Source organism: Oculina patagonica, chromosome 9 (assembly GCF_052425735.1).
Source record: "Oculina patagonica isolate OP01 chromosome 9, crgOcupat, whole genome shotgun sequence".
Classification (NCBI taxonomy): Eukaryota; Metazoa; Cnidaria; class Anthozoa; order Scleractinia; family Oculinidae; genus Oculina; species Oculina patagonica.
In genome coordinates, this window is record NC_135766.1 from 6,324,820 (window position 1) to 6,351,047 (window position 26,228).

Below are 26,228 nucleotides of genomic sequence, written 5' to 3' on the forward strand. Positions count from 1 at the left end.
GCGATCATCAAGACGAGGCTGTTTACCGCTGGTCAACACGTGAGCGTGCGATACAGAAAGAAACATGGCGGCTTTCTAGATGTGGTGGAAGTCTTTTGAAGACTTTTACAGCCTTAAAAATGAAGGTTAAGGTGCTATCCAGGAACCCAGCTGATTACATAAGAGAAAGCAAGTCAGATATTCACAAGATTCATCGCAATTTTGATCCATCGTTGCATCCTTTTGAAGCACCGCGGGAGTACACGAGGGCGCTGAACGCGGTCAAGCTCGAACGTGTGTTCGCTAAACCATTTGTTAGTTCGTTGGACGGGCACACGGATGGCGTGAATTGTATTGCTAGACACCCTAGGAGTTTATCTGTGTTATTATCTGGGTCTTGTGATGGAGAGGTGGGTATTTAATAGTACTCATGTTTTGGTCACAAGCTTTAGCGATCACTACACGTGGTAACCTTTAAATAAATAAATAACACTAGTGAATAATATAAAAACCGCCATTGTCCAGTTGCAAGGAAATTATATAAATTTTATTTATTTATTGCAATTCTTGGTAATAAAAATGTTGCAGTTAGGAGCCCAAAAGAGTGACCACTTGTAATTAGCATTCTCAAGTGGTCATCATCCAATCAGAAGCTTAAACAGCTTCCAGTTTTTACTTCTTTTTGGATGAAATCTGCTGGAAAAACGTAATAAATTAACAGTGGTCACAGTTTTGGGCTCCTTGCCGTTAAAGAAAAAACAAAACAAAACAAAAATACAGAGAAAAATGTGCAGGCAAAAAATGCTATGTGACTTATAATGATAGTGATAAAAATGATTAATAGGAGCAACAAAGAACTCAGGGCCACTATGGCTCATCTCATTTACATGTGTCAGAACGCTTTGTAGAATGAGCATAACACAAGAGTTGCTATTCTTATTAATGACATGCAAATAAGTGGCCCTGTATTCTTTAATTTAGCAGGTGAACTGTCTTTCTTGACAAAGGCCTTGAATAAATGATACCCAAAGCTAAACCCCTGGGGGAAAATTGTTACATGAAATCTCCCCCATTTGTTCATTGCCTGTTCATCTCACATCTAAAGACATTTCAATGTTTTAAACGTCTATGCCAAGGTCCTTCTTTGTTTTAACCCAACATAAACATCCTGAATCCCAGGTGATTGAATTCTGGATCAACAAGTCTGGGTTCAAGCACTGGCCAGGATCAATTTGTTGTGTTCTTGGGCAAGAAACTCAGATTCACACATCCCCTATCTCCACACAGGAGTATGAGTGTCAAGAAACTGTTTGTTCATAACACATTAAAGTGCCTATGAAATGAAAATCAAGTTGAACTCATATAAAAGGCCTTTCAAAATGAAGAAAGATGGTGTTTTCATTTTTCTGATATCTTTTCTCGTTCCAGAGATGTTAACGATTTTGTATTATGCAAATTAGATAGCTGATGACGTCACAAGTTTGACAGAAATTGGTGTAAAAACACAAAATCAGTAATATCTCTGTAAATACTAAAGCAAAGTAAATGAAACTTGGCACCAGTATTGTACCCTAAGAATCACACCACATGGTACATATAATTATGTTGCTATGGCAACACTTTTGGTCCCAGTCTTTTTCTTCTTTGAATCAAATATCACGATTTATGGCTTTACAGTGAGAAGTAAATGGTGTCATTCCAAACATACGTAATGTGCTCATTGCGGTAGGCACCCAAATGACCCTAAAGATGGAGGATAAGGTTTGGAATGGATCAAAACCCGGGATTGCTATATCCACATGAAAGAGATCTGGAACCGAGATTGTTGCCATAGCAACATCAAAATATGCAACATGTGGTGTATTTCTTGGGGTACAATACTGGCGCCAAGTTTCAATTATTTTGCTTAGGTATTTACAGAGATATTACTGATTTTGTGTTTTTACATCAATTTCTGTCAAACTTATGACGTCATCAGTTATCTAATTTGCATAATACAAAATCATTAATATCTCTGGAACGAGAAAAGATATCAGAAAAAGGAAAACACCATCTTTCTTCATTTTGAAAGGCCTTTTATATGAGTTCAACTTGATTTTCATTTCATAGGCACTTTAAAAGTATCTACCCTTCTCTGACATGTATTGGTATAGACCAGTTGCTATTATTTTAAAAACACAAGGCTTTATAATTTTTAATGCTGAACATGTTTTAGATTCGCCTGTGGAATTTACCAAGACGAGAATGCCTCAGAACGTTAACAGCACACACTGGTTTTGTCCGTGGCTTATGTGTCAGTCCATCTGGGGATTCTTTCATTTCTGTAAGTTTTATTCAGTGCAGTTGTTGTTTAACCCCTTGCCTACCAAGGACTTATATATATGTCCCCTCTGTTGTCACACAACGATCGAGGACGTATATATACGTTCTCAGCCAAAGGACACCACTGAAAGCCTGGTTGTTCGCGATGCCTTGAATAAATCATCCCTGGTTGTTGAGAAAGGTCTGGCACTACTTTTGAAACACCGCTGACCGAATAAAATTGCTTTTTGCTCGGACAATTTACAAAATGGCGGCTCGTGTGCGTGAAGGCAGAATCGACACAGATGAAGCTATTGCTGAAATTTTTGTCAATCGCAACTCTGATGTAAGCGATTTAAGTCACATCGAATTTTAGCCAGTGATTCTGAAGAGTCTGGACAAAAAGAAGAAGAAGATGGCGAAGAAGAAGCCTCAATCGATCGAAGAAATTGAATCTCCAAGTGCAAATGGTCAAGGAGTTCACCAGGGAGCTGTACGAGGCAACTGTACAGCGAGAGATTGCGGAAAAAGGAGAGGAATTCATTTTAAATGCTCAATCTAGGTGTACTTTAATATTTTATCTGAAAAGATGTCATTACTTAGCCAAATTGAGAATCTCATTAAAAATTTAAAATGGCCGCCGGTTGCTTAGTGTGCTTATCTCTGGTATACAAGGGGTTAAGATGTCAGCATTATTGCGCTGACACCGTACCACGACTAGGTGGTAAATGGCATACAGGGATTTACTGTAGGAGGCATGGTAGCCTCATGGCTTGGCACTAAACTCCAGACTGATAGGTCCGGGTTCAAGTCCTGGCCAGGGTCATTGTGCTGTGTTCTTGGGCAAGACACTTTTCTCTTACATTGCCTCCATCCACAAAGGAGTATGAAAGGGTACAAACAAATTACATTTTGTTGTTGAAGCTGAAAGATTGTGCTGTGATGGACTAGCATCCCATCCAGACTTAACCTATGACAGGGATGTCGTAGAAATTTCTTGCATTTTTCAGCTAAATCATTGTATGTGACTTATGTTTTAAGAAGACAGCTTGTCTTTTGTTAATCACTGACAGCCACTAATTATTGCATCATAGGTTGGTGATGATAAGGTTATAAAACAGTGGAACATGGCACAGAGTTTTGATATCAGCTTACAGACTTCACAAGCTCCAATCAACACCATCATTGGCAAGGTATTGTTTATATTATTTATATGTAGATATTTGAATCATTCCAAGTGTAATATTTAATGGTGGAAACCACCCATTAAGCTCTATGTTAGGTACACAAACACAGAATAACATAATGATTGTACCACATGAATGTTCCAACTTATATTTGTGGTAAACAAAGCTTAAAAAGACCATTGCCAGAAACATTATTTTTTAGTTTAAAAAATTATATTGCAGATTTTGAATGTATCTAGTACATGGATCCTGATGAAAACAAAAATTAATATTAAATTGATTTCTTTATAAACTGTGTTTAGGATCCCATATATTCGAACAAGCAATTAAAAAAAACTGATATATACACTTTAATTTCTTGTAACATGGAACAAAGGTGATAACCCCCACTTTTTGTTGTTGTTGTTGTTTTCTGTTATACATGTATAGTAACAAGAGAATTCAATTCTACCTAGTGTCCAAATGTCTTTGAATTTTTGAGCAGTTCCAAACTTTGCAAGAGCTATGCAAGCAAAAGCTCTCTGGAGCATTAAGAGTTTTTTCAGAAGGACTTTGCTGTAGTATTGAGCTCATAATGTTTTTTTTTTTCTGATAAGAATCTCTACCATGGCATTGATCATCACTGGAGAAATTCTGTGTTTGCAACATGTGGAGAGCAAGTCGATATCTGGGATGAGAACAGAGCTGAGCCTGTCCGGAGCTTCACTTGGGGTGTGGATACTATCCACAGTGTCAAGTTCAACCCCATAGAGGTATGACTACTTCATGCTTAAATAGCCTATTTTCAAACTGATAGATATAAAACCAAGTTTCGTGTATGGGTATTCCATGAATCATCAATAAACATTGAGGAACACAAAACAACATTCAAAATACTCTTCTTATAATATGTTAGGCACACATGTAAATCCATAAACTATAGAACAGATGGGCGCCGAACAGATGTGTAGCTCTCAGTGTAAAAGTTAGTGCAAATAATATCCGATCACAAAAAGCACCAAAGTTAAAACTTTGTTGGGGTGGTTTATCATATCACATAGGGGAGGGGAGGCACAAAGGGATAACCATATATCTTAACCATGTCATGACCAAAAATTCGAGCAACAGATTACAAGAATGAAGGGCTTTATCATTTGTGATACAATCAATTGAATTGATACATGTACACTAAGTGATTTCAGTTGCAAGCTTACTGTATACACTGCACAACAGTTTTCTTGAGAAACTACTCGTTTGATCCAGTAACAAAGTGAATCCACTTAAAATCTTCAAACAGGCCTGTCCACCTGATTTCGTATACGATGGCATGTTTGTCTAAACCCCTTGCCATTTCATACCCAGACCCATCTTCTCGCCAGCACGGCATCCGATCGTAGCATTATCCTGTATGACATGCGCGGTTCCACTCCACTGCGCAAGGTTGTCATGGCAATGAGAAGCAACACGATTGCCTGGAACCCACTTGAGGCTTTCGTCTTCACCGCAGCCAATGAGGATTCGAATCTGTATACGTATGACATACGTCGCTTCAACCAGCCAATCAACGTGCACATGGATCACGTGTCAGCTGTGCTTGATGTGGATTATTCGCCTACTGGTCAGGAGTTTGTGACAGGAAGCTTTGATAAAACTATCAGGATTTTTGAGCGGGATTCTGGGCGAAGCAGGTGAAATTTTATTCCCCTGAACGCGTTGAGAAGATGTACATCTTTTGGAGTTTTTGTTTTAGTGGATTTGAACTCATCTTTGATTTATTTTCGTAGGGAAGTGTACCACACTCGCCGAATGCAGCGTGTGTTCTGTGTGCGATTTAGCGCAGATTCGACTTACGTTCTGTCTGGAAGTGACGAAACAAATATTAGGTAAGTTAAAAACATTTGAAGGCCAAGCTTAATATAATGTAAAATTATTTTAGTTTGCTGAGAAATGTAAAGCGCAAGTAGGCAAGTAGTCACAAAAACTTTTATAGTGGCCTATTGCATTTCTTTATCTTATATGATCGAATTGCTGCTGAAAATCGTTAATTGATTTACAGAATTTGGAAAGCCAATTCTTCACAGAAGCTGGGAGCGGTAAGAATATAGTTGCCGTCTTTCTCCCTTTGTGTTGTTTTGCATTTTTTTAAACTCAGAACACTTGATCAGTATTTTTCGTCTTTTTGCAGCTGGCTCCACGAGAAAAAGCGGCATTCAGCTACAATGCTAAACTAAAAGAACGATTTCAACATCACCCACAATTAAAGAGAATAAAAAGGTGAACTTGCTACTCGGTTAAGTGTTTGAAAAGTTGTTGTCATTTTTCATTCATTTATTCTTTCTTTCACTGTCAGACTTATTGTTGTTCTTTTTTGAATAAAATAGACATCGTCACGTTCCTAAAGCCGTGTTCAAGGCAGCCAAGGAGAAGAAGATTATGCTGGCTTCAATTAAGCAAAAGTATGTACTAAGTATTAACTTTTTTAACGTAAATAATGTGGAAAGGTTTGCTTTTTGATCATTACAAAGGTTTCCTTAGACGACACCAATTGCCCAGCGAAAGATGCCGCGAGCATTGTCGAAGTTGTTCCGAAGATTTTCACAGGTATTCCGAACATTCCAATAATGCGCCGAGCAAATCCGAAGACTGTGTAGTACAGTTGAACTTCGATATAACTAATCCCTTTATTATGAAGCCCCTGGTATAACAAACGATACTCTTCAGCCCGGGGCCAAACTTAATAGCAGTAAAATGTATTGGAGACAGAAGCCCGGTATAACGAGCCCCTGGTACAACGAACACATTTTTTCAGGCACTTCGTTCTATTGAATTTTAGTGTACATATATGCACATTTACTGCTAATACTCCATCCAGCTAAACACGATGCCCAGTTAAACAATCTCCACAAGATGGAACGGCTTGCTTTATTAAACCTGCGTACGTTTACTTGCGGTAAAAGGCCTGAGGAAGAATTTTTTCTAAGAAAGATTCACTTTTATATGAACCATGATGATATAACTTTGTGGTTTTTTTTTTTTTCAGGGAAGAGAACAAGCGACAGCACAGTAAACCTGGAAGCGTACCACGTGTGGCAGAGAGAAAGAAACACGCTATTGCTGTCGTTGAATAAAACACAAGAAAGACACAACAAAGCCCGCGCTCATTCTTCAAAGAAGAAATGATACCATCTCCAATTATTGTCTGAGCCCACGGATTTCTTCCAAGTGGTTGCCAAGTAACAGTGACGTCATACTGACGTGACAACATTCAAAGTTCATATGATTGGATGATGAGGTCGGAAACTATTCGTGTTCTTTTACGAGAATTTACCGACTGTACGAGCAAGGCGCACGAAGGGGTTACAGTGTTTCGGTCAACGCATGACTTCAGGCTTATTCTAACGTTTTGATTATTTTAAAACAAGTGCAAGGAGTTGAGTTGAAACAAGGAATGAAACGTTTGGATGAAAAGCGTCGTGTAAGCTGAAACGAGGTGTCTATTTATTGAAGCCGGTTGGCAAGGTATTGTAAGGAAGCGAAATAGAAGCAAATTTGTTATAAATACAATTCAAAAAAATAGGTTTCCTGGCAGTCTGTTTTGGAAAAGCGCCAATAATTATTGTTGAAATTTCAATAAATGCAATATTTTTACTGTGCCTTCTATGAATATTTACTGATTTCTGTTAGCCCAGGGTGTCGGAAATTAATAAAGTGATTTTTTTTCTGAGACAAAATAAATCAGGCTTTTTCATAAGATTCAAAAGGTTTACAAATTACTCTGAATTTGCCTAATGAGCGAAAAAAAAAGAGATTAGGAATAAGCCGAGTGCTGTCACTCCTTATTTATGAGAAGTCGCAGTCGCAGTTTTAAGTTGCAGATTTTTTGTTTTTAATTTGACAGAGAAGATTTATTTGTTTGCAAGAAGCCCCAATTGCAGTGGATTATCCTGACTTTTGAACGTTTTACATCAATCATAATTATTTTAAAGCTGATGTTTTTCAAGTTCTCCCCCGTTTGCCGGCAATATTCAAAATTGAATGGAACTAAATTTCTTAATACCGGAACAACATCGCTCTCAATTGTCAAAGCGACACTTGTGTCTTCTTATTTGTAAAATCCCTCGCATTCAGCTGTATTGAAATGTTTAGGGAACTTTCGAAAATCTGCAATACTTTCGAAGCCGCGCAAAGCTGGAAGTTTCGGCAATATTTGCGAATTATCGAAATGTGGTTTTAGCTCGTGGCATTAAACCCTTAATTTTCGAACATTTTTACTGAGAATGTAGGTGCCGTTTAATGACCTCGCAAATTTCGTTTTGGGGGCGAATAAAAGCGCCTTTTGTGTTGTTTTGGGTAATTTTAACAAACAGCCTTGGTATTATTTGGTTATCTTTGAATATTAATACTCATTGAGTAGATAGATATTCTAGTGTTTCAACGTGGCTCCAATTTAAAATCTTCGAAATATCACATAATTACACACAGTTTGCTTAGTATTAATTTATGAGAGAAAAGCAAACAGTAGAAAATTGAAGTTTATTTTTGCACGCGCGGCTTGCTTCGGACCCCACATGGTAATCGGCTTGTTCTTATCCTGTTTGTTGTGCAGAGGTAAGTTTTAATATTTGTAGCTGTCATCTTAAAGCGATTAGTTTAGTCTAAGTCTCTTGAATGAAGTCAGACGGCATGACATCTAGGCACTCAATCATCCTAGAGCGGCGCAAAACACAAGTCTATAATTTATGAGAACAAAACTGATTCCGAAAACCATTGAACAGCATTCTATTTTTAAAACAATTCTTGTCCACAACTGTCGCAGTTTTCACCGATGTCGAATTAAGTTGGACATTTCGGATGATGCCGCCACCGCGAAACTCTTTAATATCCGCAAAAAGCAACACCTGGTCTATTGACTTGTGCTTCTTGCCATTTGTAAACACGTCCCGCCTATTTTGAGTTATTTTATTGCCACTAATGGGCTAACGCTAGTGGCCAGTTTGTTCTTAATTTTCCACCAACTTGAAACATTGTCAAAGTATTAGTGACAGCGAGCATAATAAATTTGGCACGAACTGAAGGAATTGTTTAAAATCTATCCAACAACAAGACAACCGAAATACCGACTTATTGTAAAAAAAAAACCTTTTATGACGTCTTGCCAGGATTTACATTTTTCTCTGCGGAGTTATACGTCGTCGCCGTTCGATTTTCAGACCACGCTAACCAGGTTTTAACGCCATTTATTCAATTCTTTTCTTTTTTTACACTGTAGAACCGAAATTCCAGGAGATCAAGTTTGGTTGAAGTTCTACAGTCAGAATTTTAGGAGAAAAATTGAGAGTTTCTTGAATTTATGCCCAGCACCAAATACGGGAATAATATAAAGCAATTTAAATGCGCATTCATTTAAATGAGGAAGAACGGAATAAGGTTGTCTTAAAAACAAATCCTGCTATTTGAGTGGATTCTCCTATCATCATGAAAATCGCAGTGGTTTTCTTCGTATTTGCGTTCTATTTACGCGTTAATACTACGTGTGCTCGTTGGAGGAGATTTAAGGACGGCAAATTCATCATTGGCGCTCTTTTTCCTGTAACTCAAGGCCCGGAGTGCAAGGTAGTGCGAGGCGAAGGCCTGCTGTACGCCGAGGCACTGGTCTACACGATCAACATGAACAGCAATGGTGCATTGTCGAACGGTAACACTCTCGGCTACGACATCAGAGATAGTTGTTCCAGCCCTGCTATCGCGTTGAAAGAAGTTATGGATATACTGGCGACGGGAAAGGACGGTGCATCGTCGGGGAACTTTTCTGAAACTCAACCTGCGGGCAATAGTTGCGGAGTAGTTGCTTTTGTTGGCCCGGATTTTTCAAACAGTGCAATGGTGACCAGTGGGCTGCTGAGCGCGTATGGAATACCACAGGTAGGCCTGCAACTGTGCGCCTTGTTTCTACGAAACTTTTTTTATTCACTTTTGTGTGTTGAAAATTATGTGCAAAGCGTTTATTTTAATTAACGAAAGCGAAGCAGAGGGGATTTTGATATGATTATTAAAGAAAGAGTTTCGTATTTCCAGAGCAAAAATTGAAACATGCCATTTTGTAGTTGCATATGGCGATCGGGTTCTAAAATAGTTTTGGGTTATTTTCGGTTTAAAAAATGTAAGATTTACTTCGGTATGTTGCATGTAATATTTATTGAGAGGTCTTAGATTTTGCTGTCAAAACTATTCTTCGCGTTTTAGCCTTAGGGAGAATCTGTCGAGACGTGCTCGTTTAGAACTAGTTCGTTTTAACTTTACTGAAATGAGATGTTGAACGATAATGAACACTTCCCTTAAAAAAAAGCTTTGAGACTGATTCAAAACATGTGGTATTTCCCCGCCGGGTAGAATATCGAATATGGAAAGCCGGATTCGCTGAAGACTGATTGGATGAATTTATTGATATAAAATGAACAAATATATATTCCGTATTTGAGCTTGTCGAGCAAAACCTAACACATTGTGAAGACAGGATATACTTTGGTTTTATTAGCGTGGGATCTATGCAAAAAATTCTTCTTCCGGTCTTGATAAAAGATTATCCTAAATCCGTTCTTTAATGGCAATATTTCAACAAGCAAGTTTGCATCTCACTTCCTGCAGCTAAGAGACAGAAACACTGTTTTTTTTTTCTTGTTTTGATTTGATTCTGATTTTAAATTAGTCAATTTCGGTTCCGCGTAAATGACGCAGCGATTTCACAAGGATTTTATGACAACCTTTGTAAGCGCCATTAAATAACTTAAAACTATGAATGATTTTTTTTTCATAAAATCAAACCTTGTTTATTTTATTTTCCGTTTTAGGCTTCGTACGTGAGAGGAAAATTGATGCACATTTTTTGTGTGGTTGCTTTAATGAAGGCGGATGTTTTCCGTAGCGATTAGTTGTACTAAAATGATCTTATCGTTTTATCCTATAAACATTTTTTAGTATCGTGGGAAGACATAGGCTAATTAGCTGCGATGTGTGTTTTTTTTTTTATCAAATATGGTTGCAAGTGGTCCAGATTTGAATATTCAGCGGTAATATTTGCGAACATATACATTTTTTGTTGGGGATTTGAAATAAAACAACACATAATGTTGAAGGAAGCACAAGCGATGTCACAAACGATGACAAATTACCGGGTATTATGGGAACGTTTTCCGAAGGATTAACAAGTATTTTTCAGGATTTTTCTTTCATATTGTCTTTTAACAACGGGCTATTGGCTGTCATATTCTTTCCGTTTTAGATTCATTAGCCGCTTCCTACAACGATATAAAAAGTTAAGGATATGAAACATTTCCCGTGGAGAATGCTTGTGGTGCTACAACTTTTTCAAATAAAGAAAAGCAATTTCTTTTTGCAAGAATTATCTTTCAAGAGAAGGGGATATTCTATTTGGACATGAAGTTATGTATAATTTTGATATTTTGCTTGTTACTTTTGCTTACAAATTGTAGCTTTGTTTTATATTGTCGTTGTTTGTGTGTTCAGATTAATTTAAATGGCTTATTTTGCTGTACAATGGGTTTAAAATCGTTTATCCTTTGTCACATCGGGACGCCAGCGAAACCTTTCAAATGTTGAAAGCCATTTCAGATCCCCCTGCTGCGTGTAAGCCCTCAAATGGCTTCTTATGTCTTGATGGCTCTTGGAAACGACGAATCTATTGATGCAGTGGGACTTTTCTCTTTTACAAGCCCAAAAGAAATCTCTTATTCCAATTTGTAAGGCTTTTTTAAAAGGTTGAATTGCAAGAGCTTCGTCAAAACCAACACCATCATAACAATGTTGTAGTTTCTTTTAAACGAACAACAAATTTTAAACTAATAGAAGGAAACAGAAGCACCAATTTGAAACCATTAAAGTGCTTTTAAAAGTTATGTAATCCCCTCGAAGTCGCTATCAAATACCTGATTAGGTTTTTGGTTTTTGCAAATCCTTGATTTTACCCCTTAGTAATCATTCCATCTTTACTGTAAAATTCCCATTATGAGACTTGGGATTGTTTTTATTTATAAGGATTTTGTGGTGCCCTTTTTGGGGGGAGGGGAAAGGAAAATGTTCGCACAAAATTGTAAATTGTGTTAAGAATGTGATTTTGCATGGTAACTAGGTGACGTAAAAACTGACTGGAAATACGCCCAGCAAACACGATCATCAAAAACATTTCCAAAATAGTCTATCAAGTTAGAATTTCTCTTTACTGTAGGAGAATTTTGCCTATGACACAGCTGTCGAGATTATGGAAGGATTCCACGTGATGTTGTCTCGATCTACAACGAAATTGTCACAAAGAAGTAATATAAGCGATATGTGCGGTAACCCTGAGCAAGAATGAAAAATATTGAAAAAGAAAGGTTTGTCCACGAATAGGCGTAGTTGCGAGAAGATGATTGAACGATTTTTAAAACTACGTGGATTTTTATTTTACTTTTTCTATTATCAGTTAAGTATTTCCGGTAAGAATTGCAGAAAGATTTCATAAGATTGGGCTAAGGCTACACAATAAAGAGCTAAGGTTACGCAGCATTGCAGTTCTATATCAAAATCAACTTCACGAAGTGCTATAATTTTTCATAGCCATCATAAGCTGTTTTCTTCTTTTTTTGTAAAAGACCAATCAAAATATATTTACTTGACTCAATGTTGAAGGTTCTAGAAGCTTTGACGTTTTTAAACTGTTTTTGTTTTTTTCGGCGCTGGAAGATCCGGTTGGTTGGCAATTTTCCGGTCAGCTTGAAAACAAATATATTGGAAACGTCATTAGTCTGCTCTGTTGTTTTCTTTAATTCAATTTTTTTTCGTTTTTAAATGAAAAAACCCTTTTCAGTCTTGGAAAAGAATAAAAAGCTATCAATAATTTTCTGTTGTTGTTTTTTATCATTTAATAAATGAACAGTCTGAACATGTGCCATTAAAGTGTTTGTTTTTTGCAACCAAATCAAAACAATTTCATCTCTGCCGATCAATATTTTTTAAACGGATGGTAGTTCTAGTAACTTTGGAAAAACCATTCAAATGCATAAAAATGCTATTCAACTTCTCCCTACTTATCAGTGACGTCATAAGACGATTTGGGAGGAATTGAACACCAAGAAGAGAGAATGTAACAGTTTTGTTTTTACGAATTGTCCATCTCTTTTGAATTAACAATAATAAATGCTTTACGATCCGTTGGAAATAAAAAAAAAAACAGAGAAAGAAGCACAAATTAGATTTATAAGTGGGGTAACTGTGCCCAAGTTTGTGCGAAATTTGTGAAGCTAAACAAGAAAGTAATGATGAATCGAAATTTTATTGTTTCAATACCTGCAAACAATTCAAAGCATCCTTTATTTATCTTCCACTTCAGGCTGTTCTTTGCATAGACTTTTCTTTAATTGATTGATTGTTTGATTGATTGATTGATTGATTGATTGATTGACAGTTTGATTGACTGTATCTGAGGTATCCAACAGTTGTTCTTATGCCTCTTTTCTCAATTCTTTTGTTTTCCAACACGATCATGAGCATAACTTCGCAGAGTAAAAATCCAAAAGGCATATTCATGCCAATAGAAACCTAAAAATAATGGTCTAGTTTTGTTAAAAAATTATCGTCCTTTACTAATGAACTATACTATACTGAAGCTGTCATGAGTTGCGTACGCACGTAGTTTTGCCGGATCTCAAATTGAAAAAGTTTTGTAGACGTTTTCAAACTTATCATTGGAAAATCGCTAGAAACTTTTTACTGTTTGTTTTTCCTTCAGCATTTTACTTAATATCTTCATCTTGATGTTCAAGGCGCATTGCGTGTACGAGGTACCGTTCAAGTACTTAGTCGTATTTTAGCACCAAAACTGCAGCATACTCCCCGCGATAGAAAAAGTCACGTCACGGATACCGCTTCGTGAAATCTCCATCCTAAAATTTTCAAGTTGGTCGTTTGTAATCGGTCACACTCCTTTTAATCTTAATCATATTCCTGTTTCATTTTGGTTTATTGTAACCTAATTGGTTTTGTTCCACCTAACTAAGAGTTTGTTTCGAGGTTTCCAAGTGTGTGAATAGAACGTGACTTGAATTGCATTTACGATGTTTATTTTGGTGTTTCAATTAAAACAACAATGTAATATGATAATTAAAGACAAGAAAGACCTTCCTGTTTTTAAGTTAATGTGTTATTTTAAATTAGTTTGACATTATTTTTATACTTCTGCCGCTATTAATATACGCATGAAATAAACAGTTTTTAACTAACGTCTATTTTTTGCGTTGCCCACGCGGTACCTCCTATCGTTGAAAGATGTCACCAAAAATACTGAGTGGGTGTTTGTTGGTTTGTGTTTTTCAGCACGAAGTAGATAATTTGCTTTAGCCCGCAGTGCTGGCGTATTTTGGACGAGTGAGTTGCTGAATATTCCATCGAGTGTTTTGAGGGTTGGGGCGAGTGGAAAAACGGACAGGAGAGTGGGAGAGAGAGCCTGATAAGCGACTGACGCCCTCTTTCACTCACGTTTTTGAATTCAAGCCCTTGTCTCGAATTTTGCAAAGGTTTCAAGCGAAAATGTGCAAGACTTAAAAAAACGTTAAGCGTTAAAAAAAAAAACGTTTTGAGGTGAGCATGCAGTGGCATACAAAATTATGTGCCGATAAACTACGCGTACGTTGATAACAATTCGTAAATTTCTTATGCACTCACATGCAGCGAACAAAAATTAAATGGCCTGAAAGTGGGGGATTCGAAAATTTGAAACGTTTACTATAAGCGGTAGTTTTGGTAACTGCGAGCGCGGTTATCCCTTTCCGCCTACGTAGGACATCAGTTCTTTTTTGAACCATCGAATAGGTGTATGTAGCAGCTAAACTTTTTCTCTTATAATGTATTTTTTTGCGCCGTAGTTATTGTTGTTGATGTTAATTTGTATTTCCAGGTCAGTTATGGAGCTACAAGTTCGCTTCTTAGCGGCAGATCAATCTACAGTACATTTTTCCGTACGTGTCCTTCTGACCGACAATTTGCGATGTCGCTGGCAAGTGTCATTAGTTATTTTGGATGGTCTTGCATTAATATCATTTCTTCAAGGGACAGTTTTTATCATGGAGTGGCAGGAAGCCTTAAACGAAGTCTTAAGAAACACAATGTTTGCGTTGCGCTGCATGAAGTTGTCGCTCCTGGTGAAATTTCTCGCGTAGTGTCAGCAATTAAAGGCCGAAGTAGTGTTTTTGTCAGCGTTCTTTTGGGAAGCGAGGATTTTGTTGCTGATATTTTCGACGAAGTGCAGAAAAATAATCTTACAAAAAGAGTGTGGATTGGAACCGACATACGCAAAGACCGCTTCCGATTGGGCAAGATTTACGGTGACGTCATCGACGGGATGCTTGTCTTGTCTGTGCCCGAAGAAGACTTGGGCGAGTTTAATGATTACATCAGTGGATTATCGAGAAACATTTCAGGAGCATATTGCGCGTGGCTTAAAAAAGACAGCCGCTGGCCCACTGTTTGCGGGCCTCATAGTAAAGATAATGCCATTAGTTTTCAGAATTTGGCATTGGTCAAAAGTGCTTACGTCATGAATGCAGCGCTCGCTATTATTCAAGGTTTAAAACATGTCACTCATTGTGCCGCCCGTCAACAAAGTGGTTTAAACTGCCCAGCAGGAATTTTCACCCTACAGTACGTTCGTGAACGTCTTTTAAAAAGCTTAGAGAAGAATCCGTTCAGAAACAACCGAAACATCAGCGTAGCTTTCAACGCAAACAGAGAACTGAACTCAGAATATGAAATCATCAACTTACGAGTGACCAATAATAGAACCTTAGTCCCGTTTCGTGTCGGAAAGTGTACTAGAGATAGGAGACTGGTAATGAATGAAAGTGACATTCAGTGGCCTGGTAACGAAAGTAAGGTCCCTCACTCGAGATGCCGTGAGCGCTGTCCGCTGGGCACCTTTACCAAATATGGCTATGGGGCATGTTGGTGGAGCTGCCAAAAGTGCCCTCACGGGTCCTTTAATAACAACCACACGGCGACCCTTTGTAAAGTGTGCCCTGAGTACCAAATGACAAATGCGGCTCAGAGCGGCTGCGTGGATAAACCGCTGACCATTGTAGACTATGAAGAAGTTCTTGCAGTTATTCTACTGGGTGCGTGTGGCCTGGGGGAGATTCTTACGTTGTTTGTTCTCGGTGTACTAGTGAAATATCAAGACACGCCAGTTGTAAAAGCAACGAACCTCACTTTTACTGTGCTGTCTTTGATTATTCTCCTTGCCTGGTTCGCAAATCCCGTTCTATACTTTGGTAGACCATCTGATGCTGTATGCAAAGTGAGGACTGTATCGTTCGCTGTCCTGTACACCGCTATCACCGCTGTGCTACTCACCAAGACCAACCGCCTGATCAAGATTTTCTCCGCTATCAAGAAGCATTGTTTTCTCCACAATTGCTGGTATGGGTTTCTGACATGCGCACTGATTCTCGTTCAGCTCGCGTTGAGCGTGTTCCACCTGCTGGCTTTCCCGCCAAAAGTCACCCGCGACTTCAGCGTTTCCGACGCGCTTGTAATGTCATGTGACCAGAATCTCGGCGTTGATGTAGCTTCGCTGGGCTACAACACCTTGCTGTCCATAGCATGTTCTTATCTGGCTTACAAATCTCGTGTTCTTCCTCGAGCTTACAACGAATTCAAGTGGCTCTGTCTCAGCATGTTTACAAACTTTTTGTCGTGGCTGGTAATCTTGATTTGTCGTCACGTCTCGACTCACGGGAGGATAAACGTTATTTGTACAATTCTTGCGCTGATCTTTGGCGCGTATTCCATGCTTGTTCTGCTGTTTTTACCCAAAGTTCGCGTCATCTTTTTCCGACCTGAGAAAAACACAAAACAAGCCGCAATAGAGAGTACGAGGCGTTATTCTATCGACCAAGCTTCTGGAATAGATTTGTCGCCAATTCAAGGAGGAGGTTCTCGGCGGAAATCATCGCCAGCCTGTTTAGCGCTGCAGTTTATGAACGGCTCCGTAGGCAAGCTACCAGTAGCCAAAAACAGCTTAGGACCAAGACGCTCTCATGGTTCAATTATTGCAACGATAAAGGAGGTGCCCGAGGAAAGAAAATCAAGTGTTTAAAATGCTGTGATATGCTACTGCCAAAATTGGGGGCTCAAGTGGTATGGGTGGGGTGGGGTATGGGGATTTTCTGTTCTTCAAACTGGAAAAATGGAGTCACAAATCAGCGAGAGCAGATGGACTTTCTGGCGAAAAACTCAAACCAGTAGTGAAGAGGATGTTTTTATCTTTAAATTTTCTTCAATACTACAATAGTGGTTATTTATTTCTACACATATTTCAAAACGACTAAATTAAGCAGGAAGATATAAGATTGACATAATTTTCCTTTATCAGCGACCAAATCTTAGACTAAAAGGTCAAAATTGGAACCTCAGCCGGGCCTTCATCCACCAAACATATCCTGGCATAGGTCATTGGCTACCTGACAAGTTATTTAAGACATTGTTACTAATTTGCTCATATAGTCTTTTGAATTGTTCCGGTGAATCATATCAAATCGGCTTGCTCAGCTGATCTTTTAAAGCAACGTAGCTTGGTAATGATAAATAAAAAATTGACAGGAACTACAGTGGTGTACCGGTTTCTCGACCTCTCGATAACTCGAACCAAAAGTCATTTCCCTGGGATTTGCTTTACTCAGTTGAACACTGCAAGTTTACCCCCGATTTCTCGAACTCCAGCTTTCTCGCGTGCGCATGTGCAGGCTGGTCATGTTTAGCAGCTTTTTAGCAACACTTTTATTGACCAAGCATGTTTGGTACAAAAACATTGATCGTCGTATTGGTTTACATGAAAATGAAAATAAGGAACTCGTTGAAAATTAAAATTTTCTAGACAAGATCAAAGATTTATACAGAGAAGTATAAGTTGAAAAGAAGTGTCTTGTTTATGTTATGTTTATTGTGTAACTGTATATAGTAACTAGATATTAAATCTATTGTACGTCAACGTTTTCGTATCTCGACTTTCTGATAAAATTGTTTTGACCCTTCACTCCAAGTGTAAAACAACGACTATTAAACTGTTTAGTCCGTTAATAGATAAACCTTAATGTTACAAGCTGTTGAGCAGTAATGCGACGTGGAACTGTTTATTATGCTTAACAAAGTGGCTCAATCTTTTTAGGTTGTGGATAAAATCCTAGCGTGTAACTATTCAAATGAAAGTTACTGAGCAGTACTTCCACGTGGGACCTTTTAATATGCTGTACTAATTAAAGTGGTTCTATCTTTTCAGTTTGTCTACGACACCCTTGTGTATGTGACTACTTGAATAGAAACTACTGACTGTTCAAATGAAGGCTTCTGCGTAGCACTTTCATGTGATACTGCTTTTAAAAAATGCAAGTATAAGGACTCTTGGGAGTAAAAGGGTCAACGAGCCTTTGTTGGCATTGAAAAAGTACCCACGGTCACAACAGACATTCGACGAAGGTGCTTGGCAGCGGTCGATCCATTGCGCACGCGCATTGTGTAGTCCAGCATGCTGGCTCGCACAAGTTCGGTTTTGTTTTTCTCGGGTTGGAAGAAAATAATTCGTAGCCGAATGGAAAACATGCAAAAAAGGATTGTAAAGCCTGTCATGATAAGTGCAAAGGACAAAACAATGCTTCTGTTCTCTGCATTGCTGTCGTAGTAACAAGGCACGAATATTATCCATATCACACACACAGTAAACATTGTGAAACCGATAATTCGCGTTTCGTTGAAATTTGCCGGTAAATTACGAGCCCTGTACGCGAGATACGTCGACGGTATAGCCAGCACAGCGGCATACCCCAGTATGATCATGAGCAGTTTGTTCGACTTCTCGCCGCAGTCAACACCGACGTGAGTGTCGTAATAGTGCAGGGTCACTTCCGGCGGAAATGAGATGATCCATGGTATAATAGCTGCTATGATAACTAAAGTGAGAAAAACAGCAATTAAGAGCTGCAAGCGTATGCCGCAGCCGACCTTTCCAGGGAGTGTCTTGTTTTTAAAAATGAGCAAAAGACGCCTGGTTTTCGTAAGCATTAGCGAGGCCCAGAAGGTAACAACGAATCCGAAACATAACGGCTGCGCTTTGCAAACGATGTCAGAAGCTTTGCCTAAGTGAAGGAGAGGAAGAAGGAACATGCAGGCAATCATGAGTAAAATTAGCAGCGAATACTCCCGAGTGGATGCTTTCACAACAGCGCTATTCCGATATCTGTAAAACACCGCTAGAGTGAAAACTGTACTCAAGAATCCAAGACTGGAGAAAACTAGAATCGCACTTCCGGCTTTCGAATTCCATTCCAAGTACACTTCCGGTAGCTTCAAGCACTGCGTGTGATTTTCATCTGAGGTAAATCCCAAGGGACAAATATCGCAATCTGATTGGCCACTTCTGTTTGTTATGGCTCCAAACGGGCATTTTACACATTTCCAGCAGCATGACAAATCACCTTGGACTTTATAGTACCCAAGCTCACATGGTGAACTGCAGCGCGAGTAAGGCACCCTGGGATTCCATCCGTTCCACGAGATGTTTATAGCGTTGTGGAAATGCAGTTTGCGCGTGGCCCAGTCCCAGGTTCCCAGCGTGATGAACTTTTTGCCATGTGCGGAGTCTGGGTCCGGTTGTAAACTCTTAACTAAGTAGTTACCTGTCAAAACAGAAATTATCAAAGTTGTTTAAAGTAAAAATAGAACTGTAACCAGGATAAGACATAATACAAGGGTAAAAAAACGTTCTCTAGTTAAAAAGGGTTTAAAAATATAAGCTTTCGGCTATCAGACTAAAGCGTTTAACGAATGAACGTGTTAGTGCGCGAATGGAAATATATACAGAAAAAGGCTGCAAAAAACTTTTAAAAAACAAAAATATGCAAAAGAAGTAAGGAATATAAAAATGATAATATTTTCCTTTAAAGACTCATCATCTTTCATTTATCGAATTTTATTTTGCGTAAATTATTTTGGATCCTCTTCCTCGCTTTGGTTCTATTTTAATTTAATTAATTATGTAAAAAAAAAACTCATTGACAATGAATTTTTCTATCTTTTGTTTTGTTTTTCAATTTCCCCTTTTAGCAGCCTTTTTTACTTTTTTATTTGAGTGTGAATGTTTATCACACTAACTCGCTTCTTCAGTTGAAATTTAACACTGATTTGAATAATGTCGCCAGCTGAACTGGGCTCCTGATTGTAAACAGTATTTTTATCATTTGCAATAGAAAATTAAAGACAGTTTTCCGCTCGTGTAATTAAACCAAAGATTTTTTTGGTCTTTAAAATGGATTAAAACAATAAAGCAGTAGAGAAAACAGGCCATGGAAATTTAAATGTGAAATCACGCATAAATGGGCTGCCATTTAACAGTATGAATTGATAATGTTTATGTCTTTTAAATTCAGCAGCAATTTTTCCGGTCGTCAAGGCTCATGTGGAGATCTCCTGCCTGTAAGGTGGCCTTGAACTTTAGACGAAGGTTTGTAACATAGAGTGTTGTTCGTTTTTTTTTTGTTTGGTAGAGTTTAAAAATTCGGTAAAAATTTGCCATCAAGAATATCACTTCAGTGTAGATGTTTTAAATTTGTTGAAAAACGACATTAAAGGCCGCCGTAAAAACAAATAGTGTTTATATTGGAAAACAAGTTGACTGAAACAAGATGATCGGTATTTTAAAATTGAAACTGGCGAGCTGTTGTTGTGAACGAGAATTGTAACATAATACGACTTAAGGGTTAAAACCGAATTCTTCTTACTTTTGATAAAAGCGTCAAATTAAACGAACGATTCCGGAAAATTTAATTTTGAAATAAAAAACGTTCTTGTTTGGTTTTCAACTGGATTTAAAAATGCTAAGTTGCTGTTATCTACTTGGCAATTGTTACAATTATGCCTTAATAAGAATCGGAATGAGATCTTTTTGTGGTAATTGGTGCCTCGTAAATGTCAGTAGCATTAACAATATTTGTACAGTGTGGTGTTCTTAAAGGTTTTTATACGCTCGTTCTTTGCATGTTTATTCAAGTTGTTATACAGCGAAGGCCGCTAAAACTGTTTCGAGTAATATTCAAGTTCGTTTTTTCCTGAGTACTATTAACAAAAGAGGGGTTTTAAGAGTCGGCCTTGTAAATGTTTATTATTTTTAATTAACAGAAATAGTATTTCACTCACCCTTAATGTCGCCGTACTTGTCAAACACAATTGGGAAACCAAGTTTACCGGTAAATGACAAATTCTTGATATAAGTCAGAATGTCGGACGGGTTGACTCCATTTTTCACGCTGGGACAGGCCCCATTTGCAAGAAGTCCACGTCCCTTTTTACATTTGATTATGTCATCAAGTGCTAAAGCTACCGAATAAACTGCGTCCATTACATTGGCGGCCTTGTTCAGCTCCAGACTGGCTGCATTTGGAAGTCGCATGCCGCTTGAAAACCCATTGCAGCTAACACTATGCAACGAGTGATTTTGTTGGTTTACTTTACGGCATCCGTACGTTCCTTGCCAGAAATCCTCAAACCAAGGGTTATGTTCTGTGTTTAAAGGTGTTAAGTGCGCCATATGTCGTTCAAATTTCTCAATGTTCCCTGTGCTTGGTACTATACCTAACATCCCACCAACTGTTGAATCTTTAAACGATAAAATAGACTTCTTATCTCCCCATGAATCTGTCCCGATCCAGGTTTTTCCGACTAAGTTTTGTCTTTCTGCCTCTTCTAAGAACGCAAGTGCGTTAGGTATCTCACAGAAAAGCACAACCACCTTCGCGAGTGTGTCAGCTTTCAGCGCGCTCACAATGCGCGCAATTTGCGCTTTCGTCTCGGGGAGCGTATAGTCGGGGTGAAAAAGCTCATCGACTGAAATACAAACATTTCTCGTCTTTATTTCTCCTTTAAACGCTTCTATGCCCAATCGCCCGTAATCTTCGTCTGTCGCAACCGTCGATACATAGCTCCAATTAAAAAAAGTCACCAGATCCGCCATGACTTGAGCTTGGATATAATCAGGTGGGATCGTTCGTAAAAACGACGGAAAGTTCGCTTTGTCGCTTAGGGAGGGACTCGTGGACGAATAACTAATCTGCGGAATGGATGTTACTCCCAACACATAAGCAGCCGCCTTCGATATTTTTGAACCAGCACCACCAATAACAGCGACAATAGAAGAATTCGAACAAGTACTATTAGTGCGGGAATCTTTATTATACATCATTCCTCTCTCCGTCGAAGAAGAAAAATCCAACGCATCGTTCATAGCGAACTGTACTTCATTTGCGCTGTCCCGTATATCGTACCCAAGCGTAACATTGGAGAGAATTTTTGTGTTGTTGTTTATTTCCTCAATTGCGAACAACATCGCTTCGACCCACATTAATCCAAACAAGTTCATTCGGTAGCAATTGACAGCCTCTCCGCGAAGAGATGTGAACAGTTGAAATCGTTTAATATTGCTGTTACATTTCGTCGCGTTTTTCTCGCTCAAAAACACTGGGAACAAACCACCGAGTATAAAATCGCCGTTTAAGTCTTGTGCTCTTTTTGGCGATCTAACATTCGTATCTTGTGCACACGAGGCATAAGTGAGTACGTTTGAAACGAGGAAGCATAAAATAGTTACAAAGCAGCGGACGTTTCCAGAGTTTCTTTCAGGAGTAGGCGCCATTGCAAATCAGCATAGTGTCTCGTCAATTTCAGTGATGTGAATATCTCTTGACATGTCCAAGTGGTCGTGCGTAGCTAAACAGCCGGTTCTAAGGCGAAAAATTTGTGCAATCTGCAATGAAATATGCGTGTCAATCTATTGTCTTATTAACAATAAACGTTCTGTGTTGTCTCTGTAGGAAATTAAATAACAAAAAGAGTTAAACAATGGTTATGTTTTAGCAATTACTAAACCTGTTCTTAGAAAAATAGCGATTATTGCTAAGCCCGTACACTGTTGAACCGTGACTAAATTTTTAAAAAAATATAAAGTAAGAAAAAAAATCATTTTTCTTGCCTTTCAACCATGTAAGCCAGCTGCATTTTGCAATGATTATTCGAATAATTTTTTTTTCGATCTGTGTACATTTGTTTTCGGCGATAGGTAAGCTGATTCAACCAACACCTTTTACTGTTTACCTCATTTGCTTTTTAGTCAAACAATAAAATAACTTATGGTTTGAGTTACTCAAATGGCACCGCCTAATTTCGTCAATTGTGTACCTTAGTGCTGTAATACAACAGCAATACGTAATTCTACTAATTGAAATATGTCCTATGTTACTTTATTCCCTTTTTTTTTCAAACAGTGTACTGTCAAATTCTAAATAAGCCCTGAGCTATTAGGTGGGCTAGTTTCCTGGGAGGGCTTATAAACAGGTGAGTGGGGGGGGGGGGGGGGGGAGCTTATTTTTGGATGGAAATTTGCGATTCAAATATCGTTTGGTTTCTATTTGGATATGATACCGTCACTGACATCAGTTTTGGTGCATACAGGAATCAGTACATGGTAAAATTATGTAAACATAAAGATATAAAACCCAAAACAAGTATTACACTCGCTCTGAGCATTCTCCAGCAACGTTAAACATAAAGCTTCAGCTTAGACCTAAAACTAAACATTATCCCACGGGCTAATATTCCGGAGGGTTTATTTCACGGGGCTTTCCCGGGGCTTTCCCGGGCCGATAGGATTTTTGTTTTAGAAATAATTTGACGACTGAAAATATTTGAAATCGGTTTTCGGCATATTAATTCCGTGCCAGAAGAGTCTCTATTTCGAAAAGGAGACTCTGCAAGCAGGGAACTGGAATGCGCAATCAGCCTGTAAGCGAAAAAAACAACAGAAACTGGTAACAAGTTATTTTGACAACTGGATGAAAAGAATGAAAAATGAATCATGAATATCAAATAAAATTTATAATTGAATCATAAATCATTGAGGTGAAACAAGACTCAAACAAGACAGAAATCATTAATATCCAAAGTCCAATGATTTCGCTTCCGCCCTCGTTACAGAGGGTCATGATTGCGTTGACTGTAAACTCTAGAAAAATGTATGCGCCTACAGACAAAAAGACAGGAGAAAATTTTAACGGCACCGCTGTAGTGTAACCCAAAACGATTGGTAAAAGTCGCCAGACAGTCTCCACTGGTTATTTCAACAGCGCACAGTAAAAACCTATTCATTGTCCAGTTATACAAAACGACATAAAGTTTTCGTCTTTATTTCTGAGTTAACGGAGAAGAAAAATTTGAACAAAAGAATGGCGAGCTTACTGGCAGGCATGTTTTCAATTTCTTTAGCATCTTTAATTGACTGTCTAAATATTCTTACGGGAGATTTAAGTCGCTTTTAGTCTTGTATTGAGTGCTTTTGACTTCAAAAACTTCTCAATTCCGTACCCAGCCTGCGTGCCTGAGCTAAACTTAATTGCCAAGGTTTGTTCTCTTTACCTTTTGTCACTTCAAGTCTTTTGGCTCTTCTATTAACTATTTTTCAGCGGAAACGGATAAGGATTTTGCATCTCTTTTTTGTTTTTAACTTTCCTATAGAAAATGTAACAGCTAGATGGGAAAATATAGACCGCAGTTTATATCGATTATGGCTAAAAAGACCTAAGATTTATGAATGCAGTGGTTAACTACTTTGGGTACAGACAACTCCCTAAAAATGATTTGAGCTCGAGGTTCGCTGGCACACTTGCAGATTGGAACATTATGGAAAAAAATGTTCTTTGTAATAGTAGTCAAGTACAACCAATTGCTCTGTTCACACAACGTGGGTGCTCCATTGTAACTTCTTCGTAAGCGAGGAAGTACAACTTGGTAACCTGGCTGACGTTTCAGTTCAATATGGCGTCCCAATACATCCCAAACGACGGTGACAATCGAATTAATTGTTTTTGTATATAGTTGAAAATAAATTATTGAACAAACCAGTTTTTGTCAGATTTAATTTCAAACTTTTATGACGGAGCTCCTATGGAATATTCATGTTCAGAAAGAATGAGCAAATCTTGTAATAAATGTTAATACGAGGGAAGTTTCCTCGCGAATTTTACTGAACTATAAGATTTGAAAAGGTTGTTGAATTGACAGCGTGTAATGTTTAATTTATCACCGTTTTTTTTGGCGAACGTTTAGTAAATTATGGTTTGGGCCTTTTATGAAATTAAATGAAATGCGATATAAATTGCCTCTACGTATTTATTGTTGTGTTGGATGCTGTTAACAATTGAAGAAAACAGTTCAATCAGTATTGTCGGATATTGAATATTGTTAAACAGTCAAGTGAGGTAAATAAATAAAATCATCAACAAGGGAATATTGTCTCAGAACTGCGAGGAAATTATAAGCAGGGTGGTAAAAAGGTTATGCGTGACGCGTGATTTGAACGAAAATTAGCGCGTGAAACGAGAAATCAGTTTAAATATGACCTTGATCCGTGAATTGCCACTCAAGTATAAGTGATCTGCCTATTTTTTGGACTGTGATTCCGGCCGAAAACGCTCGTGAAAACCGAAATAAATTACGTACTGGTAAATTAATTTTGTTAGTGAGCCAAAATTGACAATCGACACAAGTTATGAAACAAAGACTGATTGTGTGGATAGGTTCTCTCGTCCCGATTCATGCGCTTTAGGACTCGACATTTCTTCTGAGAGAAACTGAGCTGCTAGGCTTTAATTTTTAGAGGTAATTTCCACAATTACGTATATCAGTAAAATCACATTTTCTTTAATTATATATGTTAAATACGTGTTTCGTGAAATGGTCTAAAAATTTTACGTTATTTGTGATTTGAAGTGAAACAGGCTCGTGATTCGTGATTGAGAGCCCCCCTTTACCACCCAGCATAAGGACAATTTATATTCATAACTTGAGTGTCTTACCTTTCTTATCGGTGATGTTTCAGTTTGTTGCTGTCTGGAAATAACTAGATGAATAAGTCGTTCACTTCCAGTTTTTTAAATTATTGCTCGATTATTTTGCAGCCCGGAGGGTTTACATGAAAATCTTGTTCAAATATCGATAAACCAAAAATGAAAAAAGCATCAATAAGGAAAAATGGACATTTCGGTTAAGTGAAATATCGATGCACAGTAATTGACAAAGAAACAGCCAGATCGTCGACGTGAAACAAACGTAAAATGCGTTCAAATGCTGAAAAGACAAGTCGTGAATATTCGCGTAAGGTAAATATATGCAAGCAAACAACAATAACTGTCAAGTGAAGGGAAATGAATTTTTAAGTTCTAATAATACTGATTTGGTTGTCGATTAAGTTAATTTAATCTGTTGTGTCAAAGTTAATTTGGAAGATTTCGGTTTTTACACAGCAAAATAACATTCAAACCACGCTAGGAGAAGAAATGTTCTTTGAAAGAAAAAAAAACTCCTAAGAAATAGGCGTCATATTAAAAAATGCAGCAAATATCAACAGAAATAACCCAATATTAAAAATTAATTTTAACTGTCTCAAAAGGTAATAAGAGATCGGTAGGAATTTAATAAAGTGTAAAAAGGGTCTGTTTGCCTATCCAGTTCGGTCTGTAATCATACAAGGGATTAACATTATCTGACGACCACCAGGCAGAAGTCTTACTTAGTAAGGCAAGGGTATTAAAAGAGACCAAATACAACAACACGAAGTTGACAATTAACATGAGTTAATCATCTCTATCTGCACAATTCGCTGAGAAAGGCCATTAATTACTTTTGTGTTGAAAATATAAA

General features: G+C 38.0%; 3 protein-coding genes across 4 annotated transcripts; 2 read left to right on the top strand and 1 right to left on the bottom strand.

The window, feature by feature from the left end:
• Positions 1 to 53: 53 nt before the first annotated feature.
• On the top strand, positions 54 to 7,099 carry LOC144665916 (DDB1- and CUL4-associated factor 13-like). The gene is made up of 10 exons (XM_078527199.1): positions 54 to 389; positions 2,195 to 2,302; positions 3,375 to 3,473; positions 4,064 to 4,219; positions 4,809 to 5,134; positions 5,231 to 5,329; positions 5,503 to 5,539; positions 5,632 to 5,720; positions 5,828 to 5,902; positions 6,487 to 7,099. Exons 1-10 carry the CDS (start codon positions 120 to 122, stop codon positions 6,572 to 6,574), a joined length of 1,347 nt encoding a protein of 448 aa, XP_078383325.1. The 5' UTR covers positions 54 to 119; the 3' UTR covers positions 6,575 to 7,099.
• Positions 7,100 to 8,225: 1,126 nt separating this feature from the next.
• LOC144666004 (extracellular calcium-sensing receptor-like) lies at positions 8,226 to 16,780 on the top strand. Its single transcript, XM_078527339.1, has 2 exons — positions 8,226 to 9,368; positions 14,395 to 16,780. Exons 1-2 carry the CDS (start codon positions 8,922 to 8,924, stop codon positions 16,588 to 16,590), a joined length of 2,643 nt encoding a protein of 880 aa, XP_078383465.1. The 5' UTR covers positions 8,226 to 8,921; the 3' UTR covers positions 16,591 to 16,780.
• A 633-nt stretch (positions 16,781 to 17,413) lies between these two features.
• Positions 17,414 to 25,609, bottom strand: LOC144665984 (extracellular calcium-sensing receptor-like). 2 transcript variants are annotated; one of them, XM_078527316.1, is made up of 3 exons: positions 25,385 to 25,609; positions 20,679 to 22,281; positions 17,414 to 19,162 (listed from the first exon to the last, which is right to left on the bottom strand). In XM_078527316.1, the coding sequence occupies exons 2-3, from the start codon at positions 22,168 to 22,170 to the stop codon at positions 17,907 to 17,909; spliced, it is 2,748 nt and encodes a 915-aa protein (XP_078383442.1). In that variant the 5' UTR covers positions 22,171 to 22,281; positions 25,385 to 25,609; the 3' UTR covers positions 17,414 to 17,906. The 2 variants fall into 2 exon arrangements, with proteins under 2 accessions (XP_078383442.1, XP_078383441.1); XM_078527315.1 differs by lacking the exon at positions 25,385 to 25,609 and having other exon boundaries at positions 20,679 to 22,503.
• Between the last annotated feature and the right edge of the window lie 619 nt (positions 25,610 to 26,228).